Here is a 24,342-nt window from a genome sequence, read left to right as displayed (position 1 = left end):
TTGAAAACCAAGTCTCATGTCAGGGTATATGGTCCGAGACGGCTGCAAAGATAATAGCCGCTTTCTGCTTAGGACTTGGCTCCCAGCACATAGCGACCAAATCAGATACCCAACAATAAGGCTGTATACAGCAAGGAGATACTGTTCAAACATGTTTATTGAAGAAATTAAAAAAGAAAAAAATGTGTTTGATTCTAGTGAATGTATGCACACCAGGATGAAGAGGAACAGCTGGAACTTGTTCCTCTAGACACACGTGCGGTTGTCGGTGTTCCATTTTATTCCTGCCTTTCCCACACTTCCTACTCTGGATGTGTTAATTTCATAATCAGCAACACAAATGTTTCTTGAGAACATAGCACTGGGGGTTAGAGTTGTAGCTGGGTTTGGTGGGGTACTTGCCAAGCACGTCTGAAGTCAAAGGTTTGTTCTCCGGGCTTGCAGATCTGCAATCCCAGTACTCAGAGGGTGGAGACTGGGGGATCGGAATTTTCAAATCCATTCTTGATTACAGGGGAAATCAAGACCAGGGTGGGATACATAAGACTATGCCCAAACAAACAAAAATACCATGGCACTGCCTACAATTCAATTATGTGCAGTTAGATATCGTGAAGAAAGAAAAGTATGTTGCCTAACTTAGGTTCCCCACAAATTGCAGATTGAAGGTCTTAAACATCTATAGCCCCAGCTCTGAGGTAGGCTGAGACAGAATTTCAACTTATGCCAGCCCAGGCTACAAAGCCTTGGAGGCCAGCCAGAGCTGCATAGCCAAACCCTTTCAAGACCTTCCTCCCAGAGAAACTAATGTCGGCATAGACAACTGCTCACACAGACTTGCAAAACTGCGCTGGATCCTAACGCAGGACTAGATAGGTGCCTAGAAACTCACGTCTCTCTGAAGAAGCACGATCTGGTGCCTCCCCCCGCCCCCCCCCCCCCCCCCCCCCCCGCTAGGCTGAACAGCTTTTCTGCACCAGGTGAAGTAAGGTGGTGTGAAGTGAGGTGAGAAGATGATAGTATGCGCCGCTGCAAGGACATCCCTCCATCACGCATGCGCAGATAAGCAAAGCCTGAGCTCCCCACTTGTCCTATGCTATGCTGGATGTTGGGGATGCATGCACAGAACCCCAGTCTCCACCCCAGTCTCCAGCTGCTCCTCGGTGCTTGTCCCCTTCCAGCCACTCCAGAGTCTTCCCACCAAAGCCACATCCAATCAGAAAGTGCCAGCACTGCGAATTGCCCCACATCCAATCATTAGTGGGAGATGGGGCCTAAGCCCGCCCCTAAGGCGTTGTGAGCCAATGAGCCCCCGCCTGGACTGCAAATCCGTCCTGGAGTGTTGAGCGCGCAGGCGAGAGGCGGTTGAGGACCGGTGGTGAGGAACGGCTACAGCGGTGTCTGAGCAGGTCTCCGGAGTTCAGCATGGTGAGAGCAGCCTGGTTGGTGGGAGCGGTCCCAGGCCCGGGTGGTTGGGTTCAGGGCCTCTGATGGTCGGTCGGCCCCACGGGAGGTGACCGCCATCTCCTCAGATGCCCAGCTCCTGCGAGGGTGAGCGAACGCAGCGCAGCACAGGAGGTCGCAGTTTCCTCTTGACCCCTCACAATGCAAGTGCGTGCCAGCGAGATGCACCACTTCTTAGCTCCTATGAAGATCCGGGATGCAGTTCCCGCCTGGAGTCCCAGCCCCGTAGAAGCTGATGAAAGAGGCTCCGGAGTTCGAGGCCAGCCTCAGCATCATAGGACTCCAGTCTCAAAAAAATGCAACAAAAGAGGGGGGCAGATAGATTTTTGGAGAGGGAGGTTTGTTTTGTTTACTGGTACCAGTGCCCTTGAGTGAAAGAACAAGTAATGACGTTGGTTCCAGAAGATCCTAGAGGCCACCAAGCTTTCTGGTCTACTGTTCATTCACCTAGGAAAGTGAAAGTTATTGAGCCCCAAAGAGCCTACCTTTGGAATTTTAAGACAGTCTCAAAGCTCATATAGGTCTCTCATGTGGGTCTCAAGCTCACTGTGACCAGAAAAATGCCCTTGAGCCCCTGGTAGGCCTGGCCTCTCTGCCTCCTCTGTGTCAGGATCACAGGTCACCAGCTCTGCCAAACTTCCCAAAGAACTTTTATGTTTTGTAGCTTCTGCAGTTTTCCATGTCACATGGTTTATAAGTGGGATAGCTTGTTGGCATTAGAAAGGAAATCTGAGGTGTTTGCTGGGGCATGCCACAAACCCAAGCACTAGGTGACGCAGGCAGGAAATTTGGGTTTCAAGACTAGTGTGAGTACATTTGAAGCTAACATAGGCTACAAAAACTTGTCTTAGGGAAAGAATAAAGTAAAGCTGAGAATCTGTCTTAGATATTTTTCTCTGAAATCGTCGTGCATGTGAAGTATGCGTTCATGCGTGCAGTTTCCTAGAGAGGCCAGGAGAGGGTGTGGAAGACCCAGGGGCTGGAGTCAGGCCCATGTGAGCCTGGTAACTAAGCCCTGATCCTCTCCGAGTGCTCTCCTGACCACCATGTAAGCTCTCCAGCCCCAAGCAGAAAACTTCTTAAATTCTTGTATTCACATACGATCTGGGTCTAAACAGCCAGAGTGTCTTTGTTTCTGTGACAGGACGTCGTCCAGCTAGCCGCACTCAACCTCATCTTTTTGCCTCGGCCTCCTCATTGAGCTGGTGACTGTGTTCCACCACACCTGACCTAATCATTAAGACTTTGTTCTTGTTGAGTTTAATCCCATTATTCTGTTCTCATGGCACAATCTTTGATATGCATGGAATTTGGCAACGTGTTCTAGTTTGCTTTCTGTGGCTTCGATAAAACACTGACCAAACCACCTCGGGGGAGGATTCATTTGGCTGTCGTTAGGAAACCTAAGCAGGAACTGAAGGAAACCGTAGAGGAGCCCTGCTTGCTGGCTCGCTCAGCTTGCTTTCTTAACTAAGCCCAGGCCTTGCACTGCCTATTGTGGGTTGGGTCTCCCACATAGATCATTAATCAAGAAAATACCCACAGACATGTTCATGGTCCCTCTTTGCAAGTGAGTAGTTTGTGTCAGGTGGACCAAATCTAATCAAGCACAATGGTTTTGCTTGTGCTTTTTCAAATTAACCTTCAGAAACTTAAATTACCTGCAAATTAAATAGAATCTTTCAACCAAAGAATCTTAGTGATTTTTTTTTTCTTTTTTTTTGGGGGGGGGTCTGTTTACTTCTGAGACATTATAGAAGTCTTACTGCGCCTTAAAAAATGAGATAAGGGACTATATTTGCTTTATTTTTTTATTGCATTCGTTTGCATGAAGCTGCATGAACGGCTGCCAGTGGAGATCAGAAGACAACGGGCAGGAGTCGATTCTCTTTTCCACTGAGTGGGTCCCTGAGATCAAAACGGGTCATCGAGTTTGGCAGTGAGTGCTTTAGTCACTGAGCCATCTCAAAAGCCCTATATTTGCTGTCAACAAACCTGTACTCATAGGAGTTCCCTGGGACCAGCAACCAGGGAGCATATATGGGTCTAACCTAGGCCCTCTGCATAGATGTTACAGTGGTGTAGCTGGGTGTTTTTGTGGGACTCCTAACAGAGGGAATGGGGGCTGTTTCTGATGCAGCCAATCCCTTAAATTTTAAATAAAATTTAAAATCTTCTCAAGATTTCTTAAAGAAAAAATTGAGGATAATAGAGCATCTCGGTACTTAACAGTGTCTGGGAATGTTACATTCCTAGTGTTACATTCCTAGTGTTACATTCCTAGTGTCTGGGAATGTTACATTCCTAGTCCTGAACGGGTGAGTGGTTGCCCTAAGCGCAGTAGCGTCTTTGTGAAGGATGTTACCTTGTTAACATTAACAGAGGTGTACTTGGGCCAGCTTCCTGGTACCTAGAGTGGGATGGAGAGCAATAAGGTTGATCTGGATGGACAAATAGAAGACACAGTGACCGTCTAGGTGGGCTTTGGCAGGGTGACCTGGAACCTATCCTGTTATTCCGTATTGAATTATATCTTATCCCTTTGTCGGGCCACAGTTAAAACCTGATAGATTTTTCTTAGAATTACCGTCACTATCCCTGCTGATCTAGTGGTTGACATCGCATGGCTTCCGAGTCTCAAAGTAACCATATTTTTAAAGAGTGGCAAACACTTATCTCTGGGGCTAACTGCTGCCTAATAGTATGGTTAGCCTGCTGCGATGGCTCATATCTGCAGTCCTAGCACTTGAGAGGGTGAGGCAAGAGGATTGTCACTAGTTTAAAGCTAGCCAGCGTTAGTAAAACTATATCAAAATGGGGCAAATTTAGAGTCGACAAGCTGTTTTATCTCTGTGTGCAAGCTTGTGTGTGTTTGTTTTGAGATAGGATTGGACTTGAATTCTACTTAATCTTTCTGAGTACTGGGATTATGGACCTGTGTAACAGTACCTGGTAGCAGTCAGTTTTAACAGAGATAAAAGGAGTCCCTGCGCACTGTTGTAAATAATGTTTGAAAATAGACACTGAGGCACTACACAAAATTGTATTTGTGTGTCATGCAGTTTCATGTTTCTGTTCTGGTTTATAGCGTGAGTGTATCTCTATCCACGTGGGGCAGGCAGGTGTCCAGATCGGCAATGCCTGCTGGGAACTGTACTGCCTTGAACATGGTATTCAGCCTGACGGGCAAATGCCAAGTGACAAAACCATTGGCGGTGGGGACGACTCATTCAACACATTCTTCAGTGAGACTGGAGCCGGCAAACATGTGCCCAGGGCAGTGTTTGTGGACCTGGAGCCCACTGTGGTCGGTAGGTGCCTGGGCCCTGGGCGGACGCTTTCCTGGGAGAGTGGGGTGTCTCAGGAAAGCCCACTGAGGTCTGTGCAGAATAGGCAGGCTGTACACTGAATACTTATAACTTTGTTGAGTAAGAAACTGAAAGAAAGGGTTGTATGTGGTGTATGTGTAACCAAAGACTGAGAAGCACTGTTGACATATACGCACAGTGGGATTGAATGGCCCTTGCCTGAAAGACTCACAAGGACATATGGTCTCTTTCTCTAGATGAAGTGCGCACGGGAACCTACCGGCAACTTTTCCACCCAGAGCAGCTGATCACTGGGAAAGAAGATGCAGCCAATAATTATGCCAGAGGTCACTACACCATTGGCAAAGAGATTGTCGACCTGGTCCTGGACCGAATCCGAAAACTGGTAAGAGGATTGCAGACTTCATATGCTGGTTGTCCTGGTCGTCATTGTACTAGTTACTTTATATTGGTGTGATAAAACACCGTGACAAATGCATCTTAGGGAGAAAGGGGTTTGTGTGGCTTACACTTCCACAGCTCTGTTTATCATTGCAGTTAGCCAGGGCAGGAACCCAGAGGCAGGAGCTTATGCAGAGGCCATGGAGGGGTGTTGCTTACTGGCTTGCTCAGCCTGCTTTCTTACAGAATCTAGGATCACCAGCCCAGGGGTTGTACCACTCACAATGGGCTGGGCCCTCCCCATCAATCACTGAGGAAAATACCTTAAAGACTTCTACAGCCTGATCCTATAGAGGCATTTTCTTTAATAAAAGGATCCTTCCTTTCAAACTTTAGCTGGCGTCAAGTTGATATAAAACTATCAGGCACAGTCATTTTGGCAAATCTCTTTAGAGTCCAGAATCTATCATGAGTTTACCAAAAATATCTTACTACAGACTCTGGTGAGATGCACCTATAGGACTTCAGTGTATTCAAAGACAGGGTGTATGTATGGTAGACAGTCTGGGTTGCATCAGTTTGTAGAAATGGGAGTCATGAATGCAGGTTGTGGATTCCGGAGTGTGGCTTTGTAGGCATTGACTTTTGTGCTCTGGTTTTACCACAGGCCGATCTGTGCACGGGACTGCAGGGCTTCCTCATCTTCCACAGCTTTGGAGGTGGCACAGGATCTGGGTTTGCATCTCTGCTTATGGAGCGGCTTTCAGTGGACTATGGCAAGAAGTCCAAGCTGGAATTTGCCATTTACCCAGCCCCCCAGGTTTCCACAGCGGTCGTGGAGCCTTACAACTCCATCCTGACCACGCACACGACGCTGGAACATTCCGACTGTGCTTTCATGGTGGATAACGAAGCCATCTACGACATCTGCCGCAGGAACCTGGATATTGAGCGCCCCACCTACACCAACCTCAATCGTCTGATTGGGCAGATCGTGTCATCCATCACAGCCTCCCTGAGGTTTGACGGGGCCCTGAATGTGGACTTAACAGAATTCCAGACCAACCTGGTGCCGTACCCTCGCATCCACTTTCCCCTGGCGACCTACGCCCCAGTCATCTCGGCCGAGAAGGCATACCATGAGCAGCTGTCAGTGGCAGAGATCACCAACGCATGCTTCGAGCCAGCCAATCAGATGGTCAAGTGTGACCCTCGCCATGGCAAATACATGGCCTGCTGCATGTTGTACAGGGGGGATGTGGTTCCAAAAGATGTCAACGCAGCTATTGCTACTATCAAGACCAAGCGCACCATCCAGTTTGTGGACTGGTGCCCAACTGGATTTAAGGTAGGACTGGGTGCTGGGACAGTTTTATACCTGCCAGTAAGCAACAGGTTCTGCCCCGGGGCTGTAGCTTTGGGCAAAATTGCCCTTTCCGTGTTAGGCTCCAAAGAAGCCTGTGCAGTAAGCAGTTTGTGACACTTTTCTCAGTAATACTGGGAGCCCTTTTTCCTCAAACCATCAGTTACCAAACCTTTTTTATTGATTTGTTGTTGTTGGGATTGATTGGTTGGTTTTTCAAAACAGGGTTTTCATGTAGCCCTGGCTGTCCTGGAACTCACTCTGTAGACCAGGCTGGCCTCAAACTCAGATATCCCCCTGCCTCTGCCTCCTGAGTGCTAGAATTAAAAGGTGTGCAGCAAAACTGCCAGTGCCCAAACCTTATTTCTTTTTTCTCTTTAAAGATTTGCTTGCTTTTATGAATGTGTATGTACGTGCGCGTGTGCATGTATGTGTGCGCGTGCGTGCGTGTGTTCATGTGCGTGTGCTCACGCTCATGGTGGAGGCCCAAGGAGGGCACTGGATCTCTTGGAACTGAAGTTTCAGACAGTTGGGAGCCACCGTGTGGTTGCTGGGAATTGAACCCTTGTCCTCTGGGAAAGCAGCCAGTGAGTGCTCTTAACAGCTGAGCCATCTCTCCAGCCCCCAAATATTATTTCTTAAACCATCAATTACCAAATGTTATGCAGATGAATTTTTCTCAGGAGACACTAAGAAGGCAAGACTTCCAAGGGAGGGTGTGTCTGATAGCAGGTGCCGATTCGGAATGCTGTGCCTTGCCCAGGTTTTCTCCCAGCTGAAACTGTTTCTGCAGTCAAGAGCTGGCCTACAGGGAGTACAAGTTAGGGGCTGCCCCACAGACAGTCTGCCAGCACCATATGGACCCTGTTAGTCTGCTTGCCTCTCACAGGTTCCCTTTCGTCAGCATCAGTATGGTTTCTCACACCTTCTTTTACAACCGTTTTCTGGGGCAACACTAGTTTTTGTGTTGAAAAATCAGTGTGAGTTTAGCTGGACATCATTAGGGCACAAGCCTCTGATCCCGGCACTAGAGCTGATTCAAGACCATTCTTGTCCACATTAGTGCGTTTGCAGCCAGCTCTGGCTTTTAAAGTAATTTTTAGGGTCTTTAAATTATATATATTAAAACATAGTAAAATATTAAACTGTGGAAGACTGAAAAGCTGAATTCTCTGCCCTGAAAACTGTCCTTATAAAACAAGAGGCAGTCTCTGCATATTCAAGATCTGTTAGGCCTTTTATACAGGGGGTGTTGGTTGGCAGGAGCAGGGGAGCAAAGGGTACTGTTCCTTCTTAAAGTCGGGGTGTATTTCTTGATCTGAGGAGGACCCTTGTGTGTCTGTTTCCACTCCAGTCCGGCTGTGCTCCTAGCTGCTGCTCACAGCCATGTGTTCGTCAGGGTAGATAAGGGATACCCTGAGCATCTTCTCCGTGCCAGAGTTTACTACTGCATGCGTGTTTTCTGCAATAAAGATTTCAGTTTTCTTTTAACTAAGCATACAGTATGCCTTGGATACGGTTCTCGTTCTTTGGCCTTTGTGTACTGTGTGAGTGTATGAAGATCCAGTGTGTTGGTCTCCAGTTTGGCCATTAGTGATTTAAGTCCTTTACAATTTTTATACATGTTGCTTTGTGTAGGTGATTATTCATTCCCAAAAGCATGGTATGAGTAGTTATTTTAAGCAGGGTCAACAGTTCCCAGTTTAAACTATCATTTCTCAGGTAATATAAACTTGACTACTTTCTCTCCTTCTCTGGCAGGTGGGTATTAACTACCAGCCTCCCACCGTGGTCCCTGGGGGAGACTTGGCCAAGGTGCAGCGGGCCGTGTGCATGCTGAGCAACACCACCGCCATCGCGGAGGCCTGGGCCCGCCTGGACCACAAATTTGACCTCATGTATGCCAAGCGAGCCTTTGTGCACTGGTACGTGGGAGAAGGCATGGAGGAAGGGGAGTTCTCAGAGGCCCGGGAGGACCTGGCAGCGCTGGAGAAGGATTATGAAGAGGTGGGCGTGGATTCTGTGGAAGCAGAGGCAGAAGAAGGGGAGGAGTACTGAGCGCACGCATGGGTCTGGCTGGCTGCCCTTCATTTCTATCCATTAAAAATAAAGGATATATTTACTGAGGTATTTCTGTCTTGTATGCTGTACTTCCTAACAAAAGTCCTTTCTGGATATCTACTTTTTCCAAGTAAATTTCTCTTCAGAAAACGTGTTTTTTCCTAAGAAATGATAAACAGGCCTGTGTGTTCAATTTTAAGTTCTGTCTAGGGACATTAGGATAAAGTATTGATTGGCTGGTACAGAAATGGCTTTACCCAGTCCCGGGCTGCTGGGGAGGAGTCAGCTGGAAGCTCCCTGTCTGATGTTTGTTTCCACTGACATCGTTAGCTTTCTTCCTCTGCCACCATACTGCTGTTGGAGGTGACCCAGAACTACCTACAATCTCATGGGCCCGTGTATACTTCAGTCACCTTCTAAGCTCCTGGTGTAGAATTAAGTGTTGAGCACTGGTCTTAGGTTCTTTCAGCAAGAACCAAGAGTTCTTAGTGATGGGCCTTTTTCAGTCAAGGGTTGTCCAGGGTCCTATCTCAGTGTTTAAGGTTCTGGATCCACACCTTGTAAACCCACATGCAGTGGCTCCATCCTAGTCAGCCAGTCGTTATGCTCACATGCCCACATGAGCCACACAAGTGAAGCATGAATCTTCCAGAACGACTGGTGCTTTCTTCAAGTCAAAATGACACATCTGCGAGGGGCTCCAGGTAGTCCTGAGTATAGCTGAAGACCTGACATCTCCAGGTTCAGGCCAGTTTCACATTTTCCTGCTGTTGCTGGCAAACTGCTTTTCCTTCCTCAGGCCTCAGTTTCCCCTGTACTCAAGCCCGTAGTGCTTATCTGAAAGGACTGCAGGAGGTTCACCTGTCTTCTTTTCACAGCACAGATTTGTGCCTCAGCAGACTTTCCAAGAAAGAACCCAAGGTGTGGCTCTTGGCTGGCCAGCCGTCAGAGGCCAGGGCTTGTGGGGCCTGGTTTCCGAGTACGTCTACTCAGCACTTTGAGAGCCGCTTTAAACAGATGGGCACCCAAGCAGGTAGAGGAGGGCAGCTCCATGTCCTGATGGGGAAGCCTTTGAGCACACAGTGTGAGCACCAGCTGACGTAAGAGCCAAGGGAGCCCTTTAGGGCCAGGAACTCAGTGAATACCCAATCAGTGTCCACTCCCTTTCCTTAGCCACAACACCACTTGGCTCCATGGAGCCATGCTGTAGAGCTGAGACGGAGGGGCTGCCCTAGCCACACCATCCACGATGACCCGAGGTGTTGCTCTCTGGCCTCGTGGAGCTGGGCCCACCCTTTCTCTCTTTCCCTCGTCCACTTCAATGAAAACTAAGGTTTTGGGGTTTTTTTTCTTTAAGAACTCAGTTTTAATTAGATACCCGTTTTCTGAGTTTTATAGAACAGTAATTTTGATGACTAAAGAAATGTCACAAGGTTAATACGTGGTTTAAGTTAAGAATGTAATAGAGATGAATCTGGAGAGGTGACTTACGGCAGGGTTTCCATGGTGACTGCTGTGTGACTCCCTTTCACATTCATTCTCCTCCGCAAAAAGAGCTGTTGCATCCCGAATCAGAAAAATTGGTGAGAAAATGTAGAGTCAGCTGTAGAAACTAAACATGGCAATGGAGTTCATAAGCAAATGAAAAAATGATGATTTATAGACAGGAAGGCAGCCCTGTCTTAGGAAGGATAAGAAGCTGAAAGTAATTAGAATAAAAGTCAGGCCCTCACTGGGCGGTGGTGGTGGTGCACACCTTTAATCCCAGCACTTGGGAGGCAGAGGCAGGTGGATTTCTGAGTTCGAAGCCAGCCTGGTCTACAGAGTGAGTTCCAGGACAGCCAGGGCTACACAGAGAAACCCTGTCTCGGAAAAAAAAAAAAAAAAAAAAAAAAAAAAAGTCAGGCCCTCATGGGGAGAGCCAGAACTGAGAGTGGGCTGGAGACTGTTTCCTAGAATGTGGTGAATTGAGGATGCCCGTGTGAGGTGGAGAGGGATGGATGGACGGGAGGACCAGAAAGGGTAAAGGACAGATGCGAGAACAGTCCTGAAGGCAATCAGGTATAGAAGAAACACAGAGATGCCTGTGGAACCAGCTGGAAAAGAACAAAGTTCTTTTGACAACACAGCCCTTGCAGAACCAGGATCTTCCTGATGTGAGAGTCCGCCAGGCTGCTCTGGAGCCAGCAGCACCTAACCTAGCTACGGGGGCTCAGGGAAGACTCCTCTTGGGACCCCTATAGCAACAGCTTTTCCCTATTAATACCCAAGATGGCAATCTTTCCTTACAGCTAGGTGTTGAGATCCATATAGCTTAACAAAGAAACTCATGTAATTTAGGAAATGATACTTTCCTGGAGCCTGACAGGGTGACCTCTAAGACAAGAACAATGTGCCCATGTCGTAGAACGGTAGTTGGTGGGCATGGTTAGTGGGGAGAATGTGCAGGAGCCACTTTATGGGATGTTAGAATAATATTAATATGCCTATTTGCTTGTCGTTGAATAGTTTTGTTTGCAAAACCTTTCGGCATGCTTAGAACACACGTAATACATACGGTGAGCTTACAGAAATTCAGGCTGTCGTCACTCTCATGGTATTCCAGGTCTTCTGTTCCACACACACCCGAGTTTGTTACTTTTTCTGATGCTGCTACAAAGCACTTGGCAAAACCCATTTTAAGAAAGAAGGATTTGTGCTGGCTTACAGTTGCAGCCACAGACCACCGTGCAGAAGGCATCGTGGCGGCAGCAGGAGGTGTCTGGCCTCACTGTAGTCACGTCCCACGAGTGGAGAGGATGAATGCTGTGTGCACCCCATTTGCATTTCTAAAAATTAATTTTTGAAGATTTATTTTTAGGGGTCTGATGACTCAGAGGTTAAGAGCTGCTCTTCCCAAGGTCCTGAGTTCAATTCCCAGCAACTACATGGTGGCTCACAACCATCTACAAGGGGATCTGATGCCCTCTTCTGTCCTGCAGATGTATATGCAGCAGAGAACTCATAAATGAAATAAACAAAATTTTAAAAATTATATGTATGTATGTGTGTGGTGGGGGTAGGGGTAACATGCACTTATGTGTGGATGCCTAAGGAGGCCAGAAGGCATCAGAGTTCCTGGAGTTCAGGGTACAGGTGTCTGTAAGTTGCTTGATGCAAGCAGTGGGGATCAAACCCAGGTCTCCTGAGGGGGCGGTACAGACTCTCACTCTCCCCTTTTCATTCAGTCAGCGACCCCAGCCTGTAATGATACTGTTCACATTTAAGGTAGGTCTTTCCATATCAATTAAACACATCTAGACAGCCCTCACAGTCATGCCCAGAGATCTGTTCCATGGTGATTTGAGTGTCTACCAAGCTGATAAAATTACCTTTGATGGAGAAGTTCCCTGAAACACATCATTGGCATCGACTAGAGAAAGGGAGGCCATTTTCATTGCTAAAGGTGCCTCCGAAAATCTTCACTGAGACTTTGGTGCCAGGTTTAAATCAGTGTGACTCATTCCCAGCATGAGAGTTATTTTAACGTCAACAAAAGCACAAACCCGGAAATTCAGAGGCAAAAAGAATGTCACGTCAGAAAGCAATTATTCAGAATGTAATTGCGATGTTGCTATCATCCTTCATTTAGCTAACAATCTTAATCGGGCCAGTCTCCAATATGAATACATTTTAGCAAGCCGGAGAGATGGCTCAGCAGTTGAGAGCACTGGTTGCTCTTCCAGAGGATCCAGCTCCAATTCTCAGCAACCACGTGGTGGCTCATAGGAAGCCATAGCTCCAGTTCCAGGGGACCTGATGCCTTCTTTCAATCTCCTCTGGCACATGTACACACACACACCACACACACACACACACACACACACACACACAAACACACACACACACACAAACATTAAACAGATTTTTTTCTTGAGAGAGAGAGAGAGAGAGAGAGAGAGAGAGAGAGGTCTGGCTATGAGACAGTAGCTCTGGCCGTCCTGGAATTCACTATGTGGACCAGGATGGCCTCAAACTCAGAGATCTGCCTGCCTCTTGCTTCCTGAGTGCCAACTTTAAATGCACCACCATGCCTAGCAACATTAAATAATTTTTTTGAAGATTTATTTATTTATTTATTTATTTATTTATTTTATGTGTAAGTGTTCTATCTGCATGTACACCTCATGTCAGAAGAGGGCATCAGATCACACTATAGATGGTTATAAGCCAGCATGTGGTTGCTGGGAATTGAACTCAGGACCTCTGGATGAGCAGACAGTGCTCTGAACCCCTAAGCCATCTCTCATTTATCTAAATAAATCTTTTTAAATATACTTATTTATTTTTGAAAATGTATAAAAATTATTTATATATTAAAATAATATGTAAATATATTTATATGTTGTTATATATAGTACTATATAAATATTTCTCTTTGTTAATGAATATAAAATTAATATAAGGAAATACCAAGGTGTCTTTAATTCATTTTTTATTATAATTTTTTTCTTTATTTTTTTATTAGTAACTTTTTAAAATAATGTTATTCAAAGGCTTTATAAGTTTGGTAATGCTCAATAACAAGATACCCATACAATCAGAGGTGTAACCCAATACCCAACCTAGATATACCCAGAGGTGTAACCCAATACCCAACCTAGATATACCAACTACCTTTGACTGGCAGAGACATGCAAACATCCGTGTCTGTCTGTCTGTCTGTCTGTCTGTCTGTCTGTCTCTCTCTCTCTCTCTCTCTCTCATCTCCTAGCTCCTCCTCTCCTCCTCACCTTACTCCTCCCACCTTAGCTCCTCCTACATATCACCCTTCCTGTTAAAATTAAAAAAAAAAAAAACAACTTTTCTCTCAAAATACAATTAGAACATAACTATACCAATTTGTATCAGTAAGGTACAAGATAAACCTAATACCCAGTCCATCATTTTGTTGACTAAACAGAACCTCTGTCATCTCTCCTAACTAGAAGACTTAGTTCTGAATTCTTAGTTCTTTTTTCTTGGCTTTAGAATGAATGTCAGCTGAAAACCATCCTCTCAAATCTTTTCTCTCAAAGTAAATAGCCAGGATTGGCTATGAGACTATAAGTCTTCAACCCCGTCAGAAATCCAGAATTACTGAATTAACTAAAATTATGGGAAGTACAAAGCATAGCTTCTAAAACTTAGCCAATTTATAGAGACAGCTGAACACCTGGACAGTCCCTATACTACAAAACATTGGAGTATCTGATCTTCAGCTTTCTGGCCCAGGATCATCTGACAGACCCAGTGATGCAGAATTATTAAGGGCTGATTACTCTGTCTAGGCAGATATAATCAGTCGACTATTCTGCAAGTGTGTCCTTTTCTGAACAATAATTTGTCTGTAGGTGGAAAGAGGCGATTCTTGCCTAGTGGCTGTCTCACCACAACTGGAGTAACTCCAAAGATGCTCAATTTCTTCTTAGAATTCAATACAGAAAGCTGTCAGGAGCAGACAGGTCTCTAATCAAAATGAACATTAATACAGAAATGTTTGTAATGTCAATTCTGTGGACTTCTGACATTTTGAAAACCAATTATCCATGTAAGGCAATCTGGACTGTTGTCTGTAAACTCCTCTCAGCTATTTCTAAATAAAATATAGAAAATACCCTAACAATAAACTCAGAGCCATGAATTTGCTATAGGCCCTTAACTCACAGGCTAACCATCTCAAATCAGTTAAAAAAGTTAAAGAAGGACTGGGTCTAAGCCTTGTATACATAAATGTGTTATATAGGCACAATGCACTTTTATATCAATAAGAAACTCATACCAATGAATACCTTAACTTTGAAATCAAAGTAAATTTTGTACCATTTAAGAAATTATAACTTTAACTTAATAACAATTATACAGATTTCTACCAATAGGTTATGGCTATGCAATAACTTCAGCTATTCCTCCCTGTTCCAACAAAACCACTACTTTCCCCTAGAAAGATAGCTCAATATTAACCACCTCAGTCCCCAAGCCCAGGGAATAGGGGCGCTGACTCTTCATTAACTTCTTCAAGCTGATTATAGGTGTTGAGACATTAGAAGAGAGGTGGGGGGAAGAGTAAATTGATAAGCCTCTGATGTCTTTGTCTTCACTGCATCCAGCTGGAATTCCAGGACATCAGAGGTTCAAGCAGGACTGCTCAGCTCGCTTGATGAGTAGATACACCAAGGCTGTATATTCTGCAGTATACAATTCTCAAAACAAATTTTAATATCAAGATAATTTTTTGTTTGAATTCTGAAATCTAGTCTTCTGATGGCCTGCCTCTGTCATGCCTAATCCATATAATTCTGGGAGTTTCTATGAGGGAGTGCTCCCATCATCCTCCCATTCCAGCCTCCCTGCTCTTGAATTCCCCAACACTAGGGAATCCAAACTTTCAGGTACCAAGGCCCTCCACTTCCACTGATGCCTGACAAGGCTACCCTCAACTACTTATATGGGTGGAGCCATGAGTCCCTTCCTTTGTGTTCTTAGGCTGGAGGTTTTAGAATGGCTACTCCAGCTTGTTTCTTAGGACCACTTGCTTGAAAAATTGTTTTCCAGCCTTTTACTCTAAGGTAAAGTCTGTCTTTGACACTGAGGTGGGTTTCCTGTATGCAGCAAAATGCTGGGTCCTGTTTATGTATCCAGTCCATTAGCCTATGTCCTTTTATTGGGGAATTGAGTCCATTGATGTTAAGAGATATTAAGGAACAGTGATTGTTGCTTCCTGTTATTTTTGTTATTAGAGATGGAATTATCTTTGTGTGGCTATCTTCTTTTGGATTTGTTGGAAGAGGATTACTTTCTTGCTCTTTCTAGGGTATAATTTCCCTCCTTATATTGGAGCTTTCCTGTTACTATCGTTTGTAATGCTGGGTTTGTGGAAAGATATTGTGTAAATTTGGTTTTGTCATGGAATATCTTGGTTTCTCCATCTATGGTAATTGAGAGTTTTGCTGAGTATAGTAGCCTGAGCTGGCATTTGTGTTCTCTTAGGGTCTGTATGACATCTGTCCAGGATCTTCTCACTTTTATAGTATCTGGTGAGAAGTCTGGTGTAATTCTGATAGGTCTGCCTTTATATGTTACTTGGCCTTTCTCCCTTACTGCATTTAATATTCTTTCTTTGTTTTGTGCACTTGGTGTTTTGATTATTATGTGATGGGAGGTATTTCTTTTCTGGTCTAGTCTATTTGGTGTTCTATAGGCTTCTTGCATGTTTATGGGCATCTTGTTCTTTAGATTAGGGAAGTTTTTTTTTCTATAATTTTGTTGAAGATATTTATTGGCCCTTTAAGTTGGGAATCTTCACTCTCATCTATACCTATTATTCTTAGGTTTGGTCTTCTCATTGTGTCCTGGATTTCCTGGGTGTTTTGTATTAAGAACTTTTTGCATTTTGCATTTTCTTTGACAGTTGTATCAATATTTTCAATGGTATCTTTTGCACCTGAGATTCTCTCTTCTATCTCTTGTATTCTGTTGGTGATATTTGCATCTATGACTCCTGATCTTTTTCCTAGGTTTTCTATCTCCAGGGTAGTCTCCTTTTGTGATTTCTTTATTGTTTTTACTTCCATTTTTATGTCCTGGATGGTTTTTTTCAATTCCTTCACCTGTTTGGTTGTGTCCTCTTGTAATTCTTTAAGGTGTTTTTGTGTTTCCTCTTGAAGGGCTTCTACCTGTTTACCTGTGTTCTCAAATTCTTTGAGAGTGTTATTTATGTCCTTCTTAAAGTCTGCTATTATCATCATTAGAAGTGATTTTAAATCTGAATCTTGCTTTCCTGGTGATATGGGGACTTCAGGACTTTCTTGTGTGGGAGAACTAGGTTCTAATGATACCAGGTACCCTGGGTTGCTGATGCTTATGTTCTTGTGCTTGCCTTTCGCCATCTGGACCTCCTTAGTGCTACCTGCCCTGTCTCTGACTGGAGCCTGTCTTTTCTATTATCTTGGTTGTTTCAGAACTGTGTATGGTGGGTGTTACTACTGGGGTTAGAGCTGGGGCTCTAACCCAGACCGGAAGGAACCAGTGCTCCAGGCCAGGAGTGACTTCCTGGGTCTTAGTGGGTCCCAGTTACTCCCTGTTTGGGGTGGGTGTTGCTGACTCCTTACCTAAGGTACTGCCCAGGTTAGAGCTCCTGGGAGGCCCGCTTTTTCTGGGTTCTGTGAGATTGGGGGCAGAGCTGCCGCCAGGGATGCGCTCCGTGTTTGGGCCCAGACCGTCTTTAATTCATCAGTACTAGTATTTTTGTACTACTTTTCCATAAAACTTCACATTTCACTGGAAAAGGATAAATTCAGCATATTTGTCCATCCTAGCTACATGTCATTTAATAGAATAGCAAAGAGTAAATTGAAGGGGTAGAATGTACCTCAGCTGGTAGAGGACTTGTCTAGGACACACAAGACCCTGGATATGATTCCAGCACTACATAAACCAAGGGTGGTGATGCACACCTGTGATCCCAGAACTTGGAAGGTAAAGACAGAAAGTTCCAGCCTGGACTAGAGAACGGTCCACAAACAAACAAACAAACAAACAATTGAGGTTCTATAGTCCTCCAGCCATTACAAGTTACGCTGTTATCATCCAGAACTTGGCAGTAAGACATTATTGCTGAAGATACTACGTATATGAGCGAAAGGACAGGAAGCTATTAAGCTGGTACTGACCTGGACGTTTCATCCCTACTGGCAGCTTTTGTAATGTTGGAGAGAGCTATGCATGCTAACAGAGGAGAAAAGCAATTATGAATCTTATCTAGCTGTGAACCCTGCACGTTACAATAGTGACTGGCCTGACAAGTCATGCCCGTGTGATAGTGGCATGAATAGGGGGTGTAACCAATCACTTTCTTATTGGATTTTTGCTAAATGGGCATGCTGTTAAACTGACTTCTGATGACTTATATCATATCCTAGATTAGTGCATCCCCCAACCCTCCCCTGGGAGGCTTCTATTTGCCACAGATGGCGATTACCAGAGACCCACAATGGCCAGAGTGCAGAGACTGAGACTCTGGAATGCTCAGCCGGGAAAGAAACATCGATACCGTCTCTCACTTCTAAAGCTTGGAGACAACTGCAGAGGGGTGGAAAGAGACCAGTCAGCTGTGGTAGGTGAGTAAAAAGAAACTGCCCTCAGCATGCAACAGGACAGCTGCGCAAAGGAATTCAGGGAGGTTGTCACCACGCATAAGTCCCGCGCATGCTCAGACCGCGTGAACCCACCCCTAGCTGTGGTAGCTCCGCAATGGATAGCTGCTGAAACCGGGAAAGTCCGTTTCCTACGAGAGTGTTGCCATGTGTAGGCTGACCATCCTCCAATGGAAGGCCAGACAAATTGGGCTTGATGGGTAGGTGGAAGAGGGTCAGAGGGAACAGTGTTGGGCAGGGAGGGGGAATGGAGCTAGGAGGAGTTGGGGGAGGGGTGAGTATATTAAAGCTGGAAAATCTCAAAAAAATAATAAAAACGTGTAATATAAGAAGTAAGGGGGGAGGAATATGAACATTTTCTTTGCTACAGTAGAGGAGCAACTGCCAGACTCAAACGCTCACGTCTGCCTCACCAACACTCCTGTAGGGAACCCCTCGGCCATGTGCTTGTAGCTGCTTACCCACACTCTATGGGTATCTCCTTAGTCATGCTCCTGCAGGTAACCCCAAAACACTCATTACTTCACCAAGCGAGGCAGGTGGACCGTTCCTTTAGCCTGTCACTGCCTACTGGAATGCCACACTGGAGATGAAAAGAAATAGTGTCCCTCGGAAAAGCTACTCAGTGGCCCTTTGGGAAAATCATAGCCAGTCTTTCTAGTGAGGGACCCTGGCGGGTCACCAGCGTGGGACAGAAGGGAAATTGTTGGGTTGAAGCACTTTTAAGGCACTGACTCTATGAGTTCCTCAGCTCTGAATCCACACGCCTGACCTTAAGTCCTGGCTTGGGCCACATGGCTTAGGCACCGCGCCTCTAGTTCAGGGTGTGCACTCTATGAGCTTCCCCTCCGTTCGGTTCCTCTCCACATTTTTCTCTACTCTGTTTATCTTCAGGCCTTAATCTGTCCTGTAAACTCAGCTCCCAGGCTCAAGGCAGCTGGCTCTGTAGAAACAGGAAGGAGGGACCCAGGTTTCATCCATTCCTAGCTTTGTGCTACAGCTGTTAAAAATAAGAATTTAAAAAAAAAAAAAAAAAAAAAAAAAAAAAGAAAAAAAAAAAGCCTTCCGGTCTGGGCCAGAGCACTGAGCAGATCTTGGGTGGCAGCTCTGCCCCCAACCTCCAAGAACCCAGAGGAAGCGTGGATCCCCAGGCGCTCTAACTCAGGCAGCATCTTAGAATACACAGCCTTGCCAGGCGGTGGTGGCACAAGCCTTTAATCCCAGCACTTGGGAGGCAGAGGCAGGCGGATTTCTGAGTTCGAGACCAGCCTGGTCTACAGAGTGAGTTCCAGGACAGCCAGGGCTACACAGAAAAACCCTGTCTCGAAAAACCAAAAAAAAAAAAAAAAAAAAAGAATACACAGCCTTGGTGTATCTACTCATCAAGCATACTGAGCAGACCTGCCCAAACCTCCGATGTCCTGGAATTCCATCTGGATTCAGTGAAGACACAGCATCAAAGGATTATCAACTTACACTTCCCCCCACCCCTCTTCTAATATCTCAACGCCTGTAATCAGCCTGAAGAAGTTACAGAAGAGTCAGCGCCCCTATTCCCTAGGCTTGGGGACTAATGTGGTTAATAATTGTCTTTCTAGGGAAAAGTAGTGGTTTTGTTGGAACAGGGAGGATTAGCTAGGACTTATTGCACAGCCATAACCTATTGGTAGAAATCTGTATAATTATTATCAAGATGAAGTTATAATTTCTTAAATGGTACAAAATTTACTTTGATTTCAAATTTAAGGTTTTCATTGGTATGAGCTCCTTATTAATATAAAAGTGAGATGAATATTGAAAAAAAGACAATTATGCAAAGATTGTAGCTGATTGCTCTGCTTCTTGAAGGCACAGTGCTGTTTGGAAAAGTTTATATAAAATTTTTTGCTACTTTAAGCCCCACTCTAGATAGTCCTGGAATCATTTCAACAGTGACCAGATAGGTAACCCCTCCTTTGGGAATTTACTGAAGAGGCTACTTGATGGGTGGTGGGTGTTAAGAAACAAATCTGTGATTGGCTCAAAGTGTTGGGTATGATTTATTTAAAACAAAACAAAAAAAAAAATTTTAAGTCCTGCAGGACTTGGGTCCACCTACCTACTCCAAACTCATCAGCTCCTGCTCTGTCCCCAGAACTAAGGGTTCTTAAAATGTTTCTTGTTCCCTGTATTCTTGTGCAATTTCTCACATTTTAGAACTGGCAAATGAGGAAAGGATGCCACATCTTTTGTCTTCTGCTAGACAGCTCCCTCTCCTCTCCTCTCCTCTCCTCTCCTCTCCTCTCCTCTCCTCTCCTCTCCTCCCCTCCCCTCCCCTCCCCTCCCCTCCCCTCCCCTCCCCTCCCCTCCCCTCCCCTCCCCTCTCCTCCCTTCCCCTCCTCTCCTGTTTTGCCCAGGATATCCTGAACTCATTCATTTATAGCCCAGGTTGATCTCAAACTTGTAGGACTCTTCCTGCCTCGGCCTCCCCAATGGCAGACTTCCCAGTGTTGGATCTGATATCCATTCCTACCTTTGGGCCAGCAGCAGCTGCAATGCCTGGATACCACTTACATAACCCGAAACAAATATCGAGCCAACCTGGTAAACCCAGACTCATCCACCAAGACACAGCTTACTGCCACCACCTGTGGGAAGTCACCTCCAAATAAAACCATCAAGCATGGTGGCACACACTTGTGATCCCAGCACACGGAAGATGAGGCAGGAAGATTGCTTTAAGTTCAAGGCCAGCCTGAACTACACTAGAGACCCTGTCTGAAAAAAACACAAAAATTTCCCTAGTAGATATCTTGGTTCCTCTGCTTTCTGAAGAGCTTCTATGTAAACAATTGTCTGTATACACATTCTGGTATTTTCTTCTCTGTTATTCCCAGTGCTGCTGCTAACTATGACTTCTTCCCCCTCTTCCCCCTCCTCCCCCTCCTCCCCCTCCTCCCCCTCCTCTCCCTCCTCCCCTCCTCTCCTCTCCCTCCTCTCCCTCCTCCCCCTCTTCCCCCTCCTCCTTCTCTTCTCATCCTCTTCTTTCTCTTCCTCCTCCTCTTCTATTAATTCCTCCTCCTCCTCCTTTAATTTTACATACAAACCCCAATTCCTCACACACAGGAAATGATGACTAAACTTGAATGAATGAATGAATGAATGAATGAATGAATGCTGTTTAGCTCTCTGGTCCTCACATTGCTTTCCTGAAAACAGAGGTAACAGAGTAAAGGCCTCAACTGTAAAAGTCTCCTTTTCAATATTTATTATGCAAGCATTTATTGAATTCTTGAATAGTATTTGACCAAAAGGAAATCCCTTTAGTAATTTTTTTTTTATTTTTGTCTTATGTGTATTGGTGTCTTTGCCTGCTTGCCTGTCTGTGTGAAGGTACCAAATTGCCTGGAACTGGAGTTACAGACAGTGGTGAGCTGCCATGTGGTTGCTGGGAATTGAACCCCAGTCCTCTGAAAAGAGCAACCAGTGCCTGTGTCCTTCCTCCCTCGCTAGGGAACTAGCATGAAATATGTCTGATCCACCTCAGAGAGCATCAGTCGCTGAGAAACTGACAGGAGTCGAGACCTAGAATGGGAGATGTCAAAATGCATGGGTTTGTCATCAGGTGGTGGTATAGGCCTTTAATCCCAGCACTCAGGAAGCAGAGGTACTCGGATCACTGAGTTTGAGGCCAGCCTGGTCTACAGAGTGAATTCCAGGACAGCCAGGGTTACACAGAGAAACCCTGTCTCAAAAAACGAAACCAACCAACCAACCAACAAACAAACAAAAACAAAAAACCATATGGGTTCTGGTCCCCAGAAACCACTAGCCCCCCCAAATCCTAGTTGCAATATTCTAACTGTACAAATTTCTAAATTAAAACCCTAACATCCATCTTAAGCTCCTCAAAGGGACCCCTGACCTCTGCCCTTCCCCAACAAAAACCCACCCTAAGAACCCCTGGCCTAGAATCTAGGCTAGAAAAGACCAGAAAGAAGATCAAGTAGGGCCAGTTCCCTTGAGTGTGTTACAGACAGCACAGACAGGCGTCTTTCAGACCAAGCACTCCGCCTCCATCAGTGGCCTTTCCTCCCTGTTAGGGACATCCCCGTACCCCTCCGAATTTGACCGACTTGCAGACAAAGCTACGCGCTGAGAGACCTGGTGCTGAACCCAGAGATTCACATTCTTTTCTACAGAGTTACACCCTCAAGCCCCTCGCCCTTCCGTTTTAACAGCAATGACCTTGAAGACAGTAGGACTCCAGAGAGGGAAAGCGAAACTGTGAAAACCCAAAACCTATATTCCGCCACAAGAGGGCACCCTAAGCCCAGGCAACAGGGACTTTCTACCTCCTGCGTCTATTCAAATCACGTGGAAGAGGAGTGTCTGTAAACCGAGGCTCCGTGCCAAGTGAGGCAGAGCTTGAAGCTCCGGGTTATGCAACGGACCCACAAAGCTCCTGCTTCTCTCTCTCTCTCTCTCTCTCTCTCTCTCTCTCTCTCTCTCTCTCTCTCTCTCTCTCTCTCTCTCTCCCTCCCTCCCTCCCTCCCTCCCTCTCTCTCTCTCTCTCTCTCTCTCTCTCCAGGGTTTCTCTGTGTAGCCCTGGCTGTCCTGGAACTCACTCTGTAGACCACGCTGGCCTCAAACTCAGAAATCTGCCTGCCTCTGCCTCCCAAGTGCTGGGATTAAAGGCGTGCGCCACCACTGCTTCTCTTAAACAGACTTTGTCACCACAGGCTTCCCTCCTTCCTGGGGAGCATCTCCACCCCGATGTGTCAGCTCCTGGTCCTGGGTGAATGAAACAGACTTATTGGCTTCATTCCCAGGGATATTCTCGAACTGCCCACAAGTTCAGGGTCATTAGCTTAATTTCAGCGTTTGGAATAGTCTTTCAAAAGTTTGCAGGTACCTAGGCGACACCAGCAGATCTAAGCTTGTAGTGGGTGCAGACTTAGACATCAGAACTACTAAATGTTGTTAAGTGCAGGTTAAAGCTTTAAGGAGTTCTATGTTCTAAATGTTTAGTAAATGTTTAGGACTCTCTATGCTGGTTGGGTTTTGTCGAGCAGACACAAGGCCAGGCGTATATGGGAAGACGGGATCTTACTTGGGGAAAAAAAAAAGCCTCCATAAGGTTGGTCTGTAGGCAGGTCTGTGGAGTGCTATCTTGATTAATGTCTGATGTGGGCAGACCCAGCTCCCTGGGGGCTATGCCATCCCAGCACGTAAGGCCCTAAATTGTATAAGAAAGCACTATGAACAAGGCATAAGGGACTGGTCAGTAAGCATGGTCTCTGCTTCAGTTCCTGCCTCCAGGCACCTGCTTTGAGTTCCTGCCTTGACTTCCCTCTGTGATGGGTTTATAGGATGGAAGCTGAAATAAACCCCTGCCTCCCCAAGTCGATTTTGGCTGTGGTGCTTTATCACAGCAATAGACACTAGGCCACTCGAATAGATGTACATGGCCCAAGTCTGGGATTGAGGCCTCATACCTCTGACACAGAGAGCACCCAGGCTTCCTGGGTGATAACTGAAGATTACAGTCATCCTGTGAAAGTGTTCTCAGTGGGCAGAGTTGGGAAAAACTGGATCCCTCTTGTTAGCATACCATCTCAATGAAGATAAGACCATATTTCCTGGAGTTTCCTCCTCTTACGCTTCTGGTTAGGGTTGGCCACAAAAGACATGTGCAGAAGCATTGGGAGGTAGAAAACAGGATGGAACCAGTGGCCACGCTGCTCTGAAGACCAGTGGCCCAGATGATGCTGGCTTCTTTCTCACCGACTACTGACTGATGGTGGCTGCACCAAGCACAAGCAAGCCAGAACTGTATCTCTCCTGAGCCCAGTAACACTTCCTTCCCTCAGAGGCTCCGGGCCACTGCGCTTTAGTGGTTCCCTGGTAAAGAGGACTGGGTTCTCCACAGACAACTTAACCTTCTCAGAGTTGAAGGTGGTGAGGAACAGGTTACAACCGGTTCTTGACTTTCTCCACTTCACACCCAGCGAGTGTTTCTCCTCCCCTGACCTGCGGTGGTCCTCAGGCTCAGCACATACACAAGCAGAGGTGTCAGCCCTCCTGGGCCCCTTGCAAGATTACATAAGATCTAAAACAAGCTTCAGAAGTGAGACAGCTCATGCTAGACTCTGACTCTTGTTCGCTGGAACAGCTGGTATGTTTGTTGAAGTTTCTGCAAAGGTTTTATAAAGGATTTGTCTTGGAGAGCTATAGATTTGCCTCATTGAGCTTTAAAATATATAATTTTATAGATGTAACCCTTTCGATTAGTGATCGTGCTGGCTAGTCTTATGTCACCTTGACACAATCCGTTGGAAAACAGGATCCTGGTCTGGTGGGTGCTCCTGCATTCTATACGAAAGCAGGCTGAGCAAGCCAGTAGTAAGAAGCACCCCTCCATGGCATCTAAATTCCAGAATAAAAAAAAAATACTAATGCATTGGATTGGAATGCAGGATCCATCTCTCTGCTGCATCTAAGAAACATCCCTCATATAGGATAAAAAGATAGAAAAACTATTCCACACAAGTGGAACCAAGAAGCAAACTATTTTAATAACTGACTAACT

At 45.7% G+C, this 24,342-nt stretch overlaps 1 protein-coding gene across 1 annotated transcript; it reads left to right on the top strand.

Annotated features, from left to right (window-relative positions):
* Positions 1-1,341: 1,341 nt before the first annotated feature.
* Positions 1,342-8,771, top strand: LOC117714960 (tubulin alpha-3 chain). Its single transcript, XM_034511717.2, has 5 exons — positions 1,342-1,428; positions 4,553-4,775; positions 5,030-5,178; positions 5,842-6,522; positions 8,299-8,771. Exons 1-5 carry the CDS (start codon positions 1,426-1,428, stop codon positions 8,593-8,595), a joined length of 1,353 nt encoding a protein of 450 aa, XP_034367608.1. The 5' UTR covers positions 1,342-1,425; the 3' UTR covers positions 8,596-8,771.
* The last annotated feature ends 15,571 nt before the right edge of the window (positions 8,772-24,342 follow it).

This window comes from Arvicanthis niloticus, chromosome 9, assembly GCF_011762505.2.
Source record: "Arvicanthis niloticus isolate mArvNil1 chromosome 9, mArvNil1.pat.X, whole genome shotgun sequence".
NCBI classification, from domain to species: domain Eukaryota; kingdom Metazoa; phylum Chordata; class Mammalia; order Rodentia; family Muridae; genus Arvicanthis; species Arvicanthis niloticus.
Note: the sequence above shows the minus strand (reverse complement) of the source record. Positions and strands in the feature narration are given on the sequence as shown.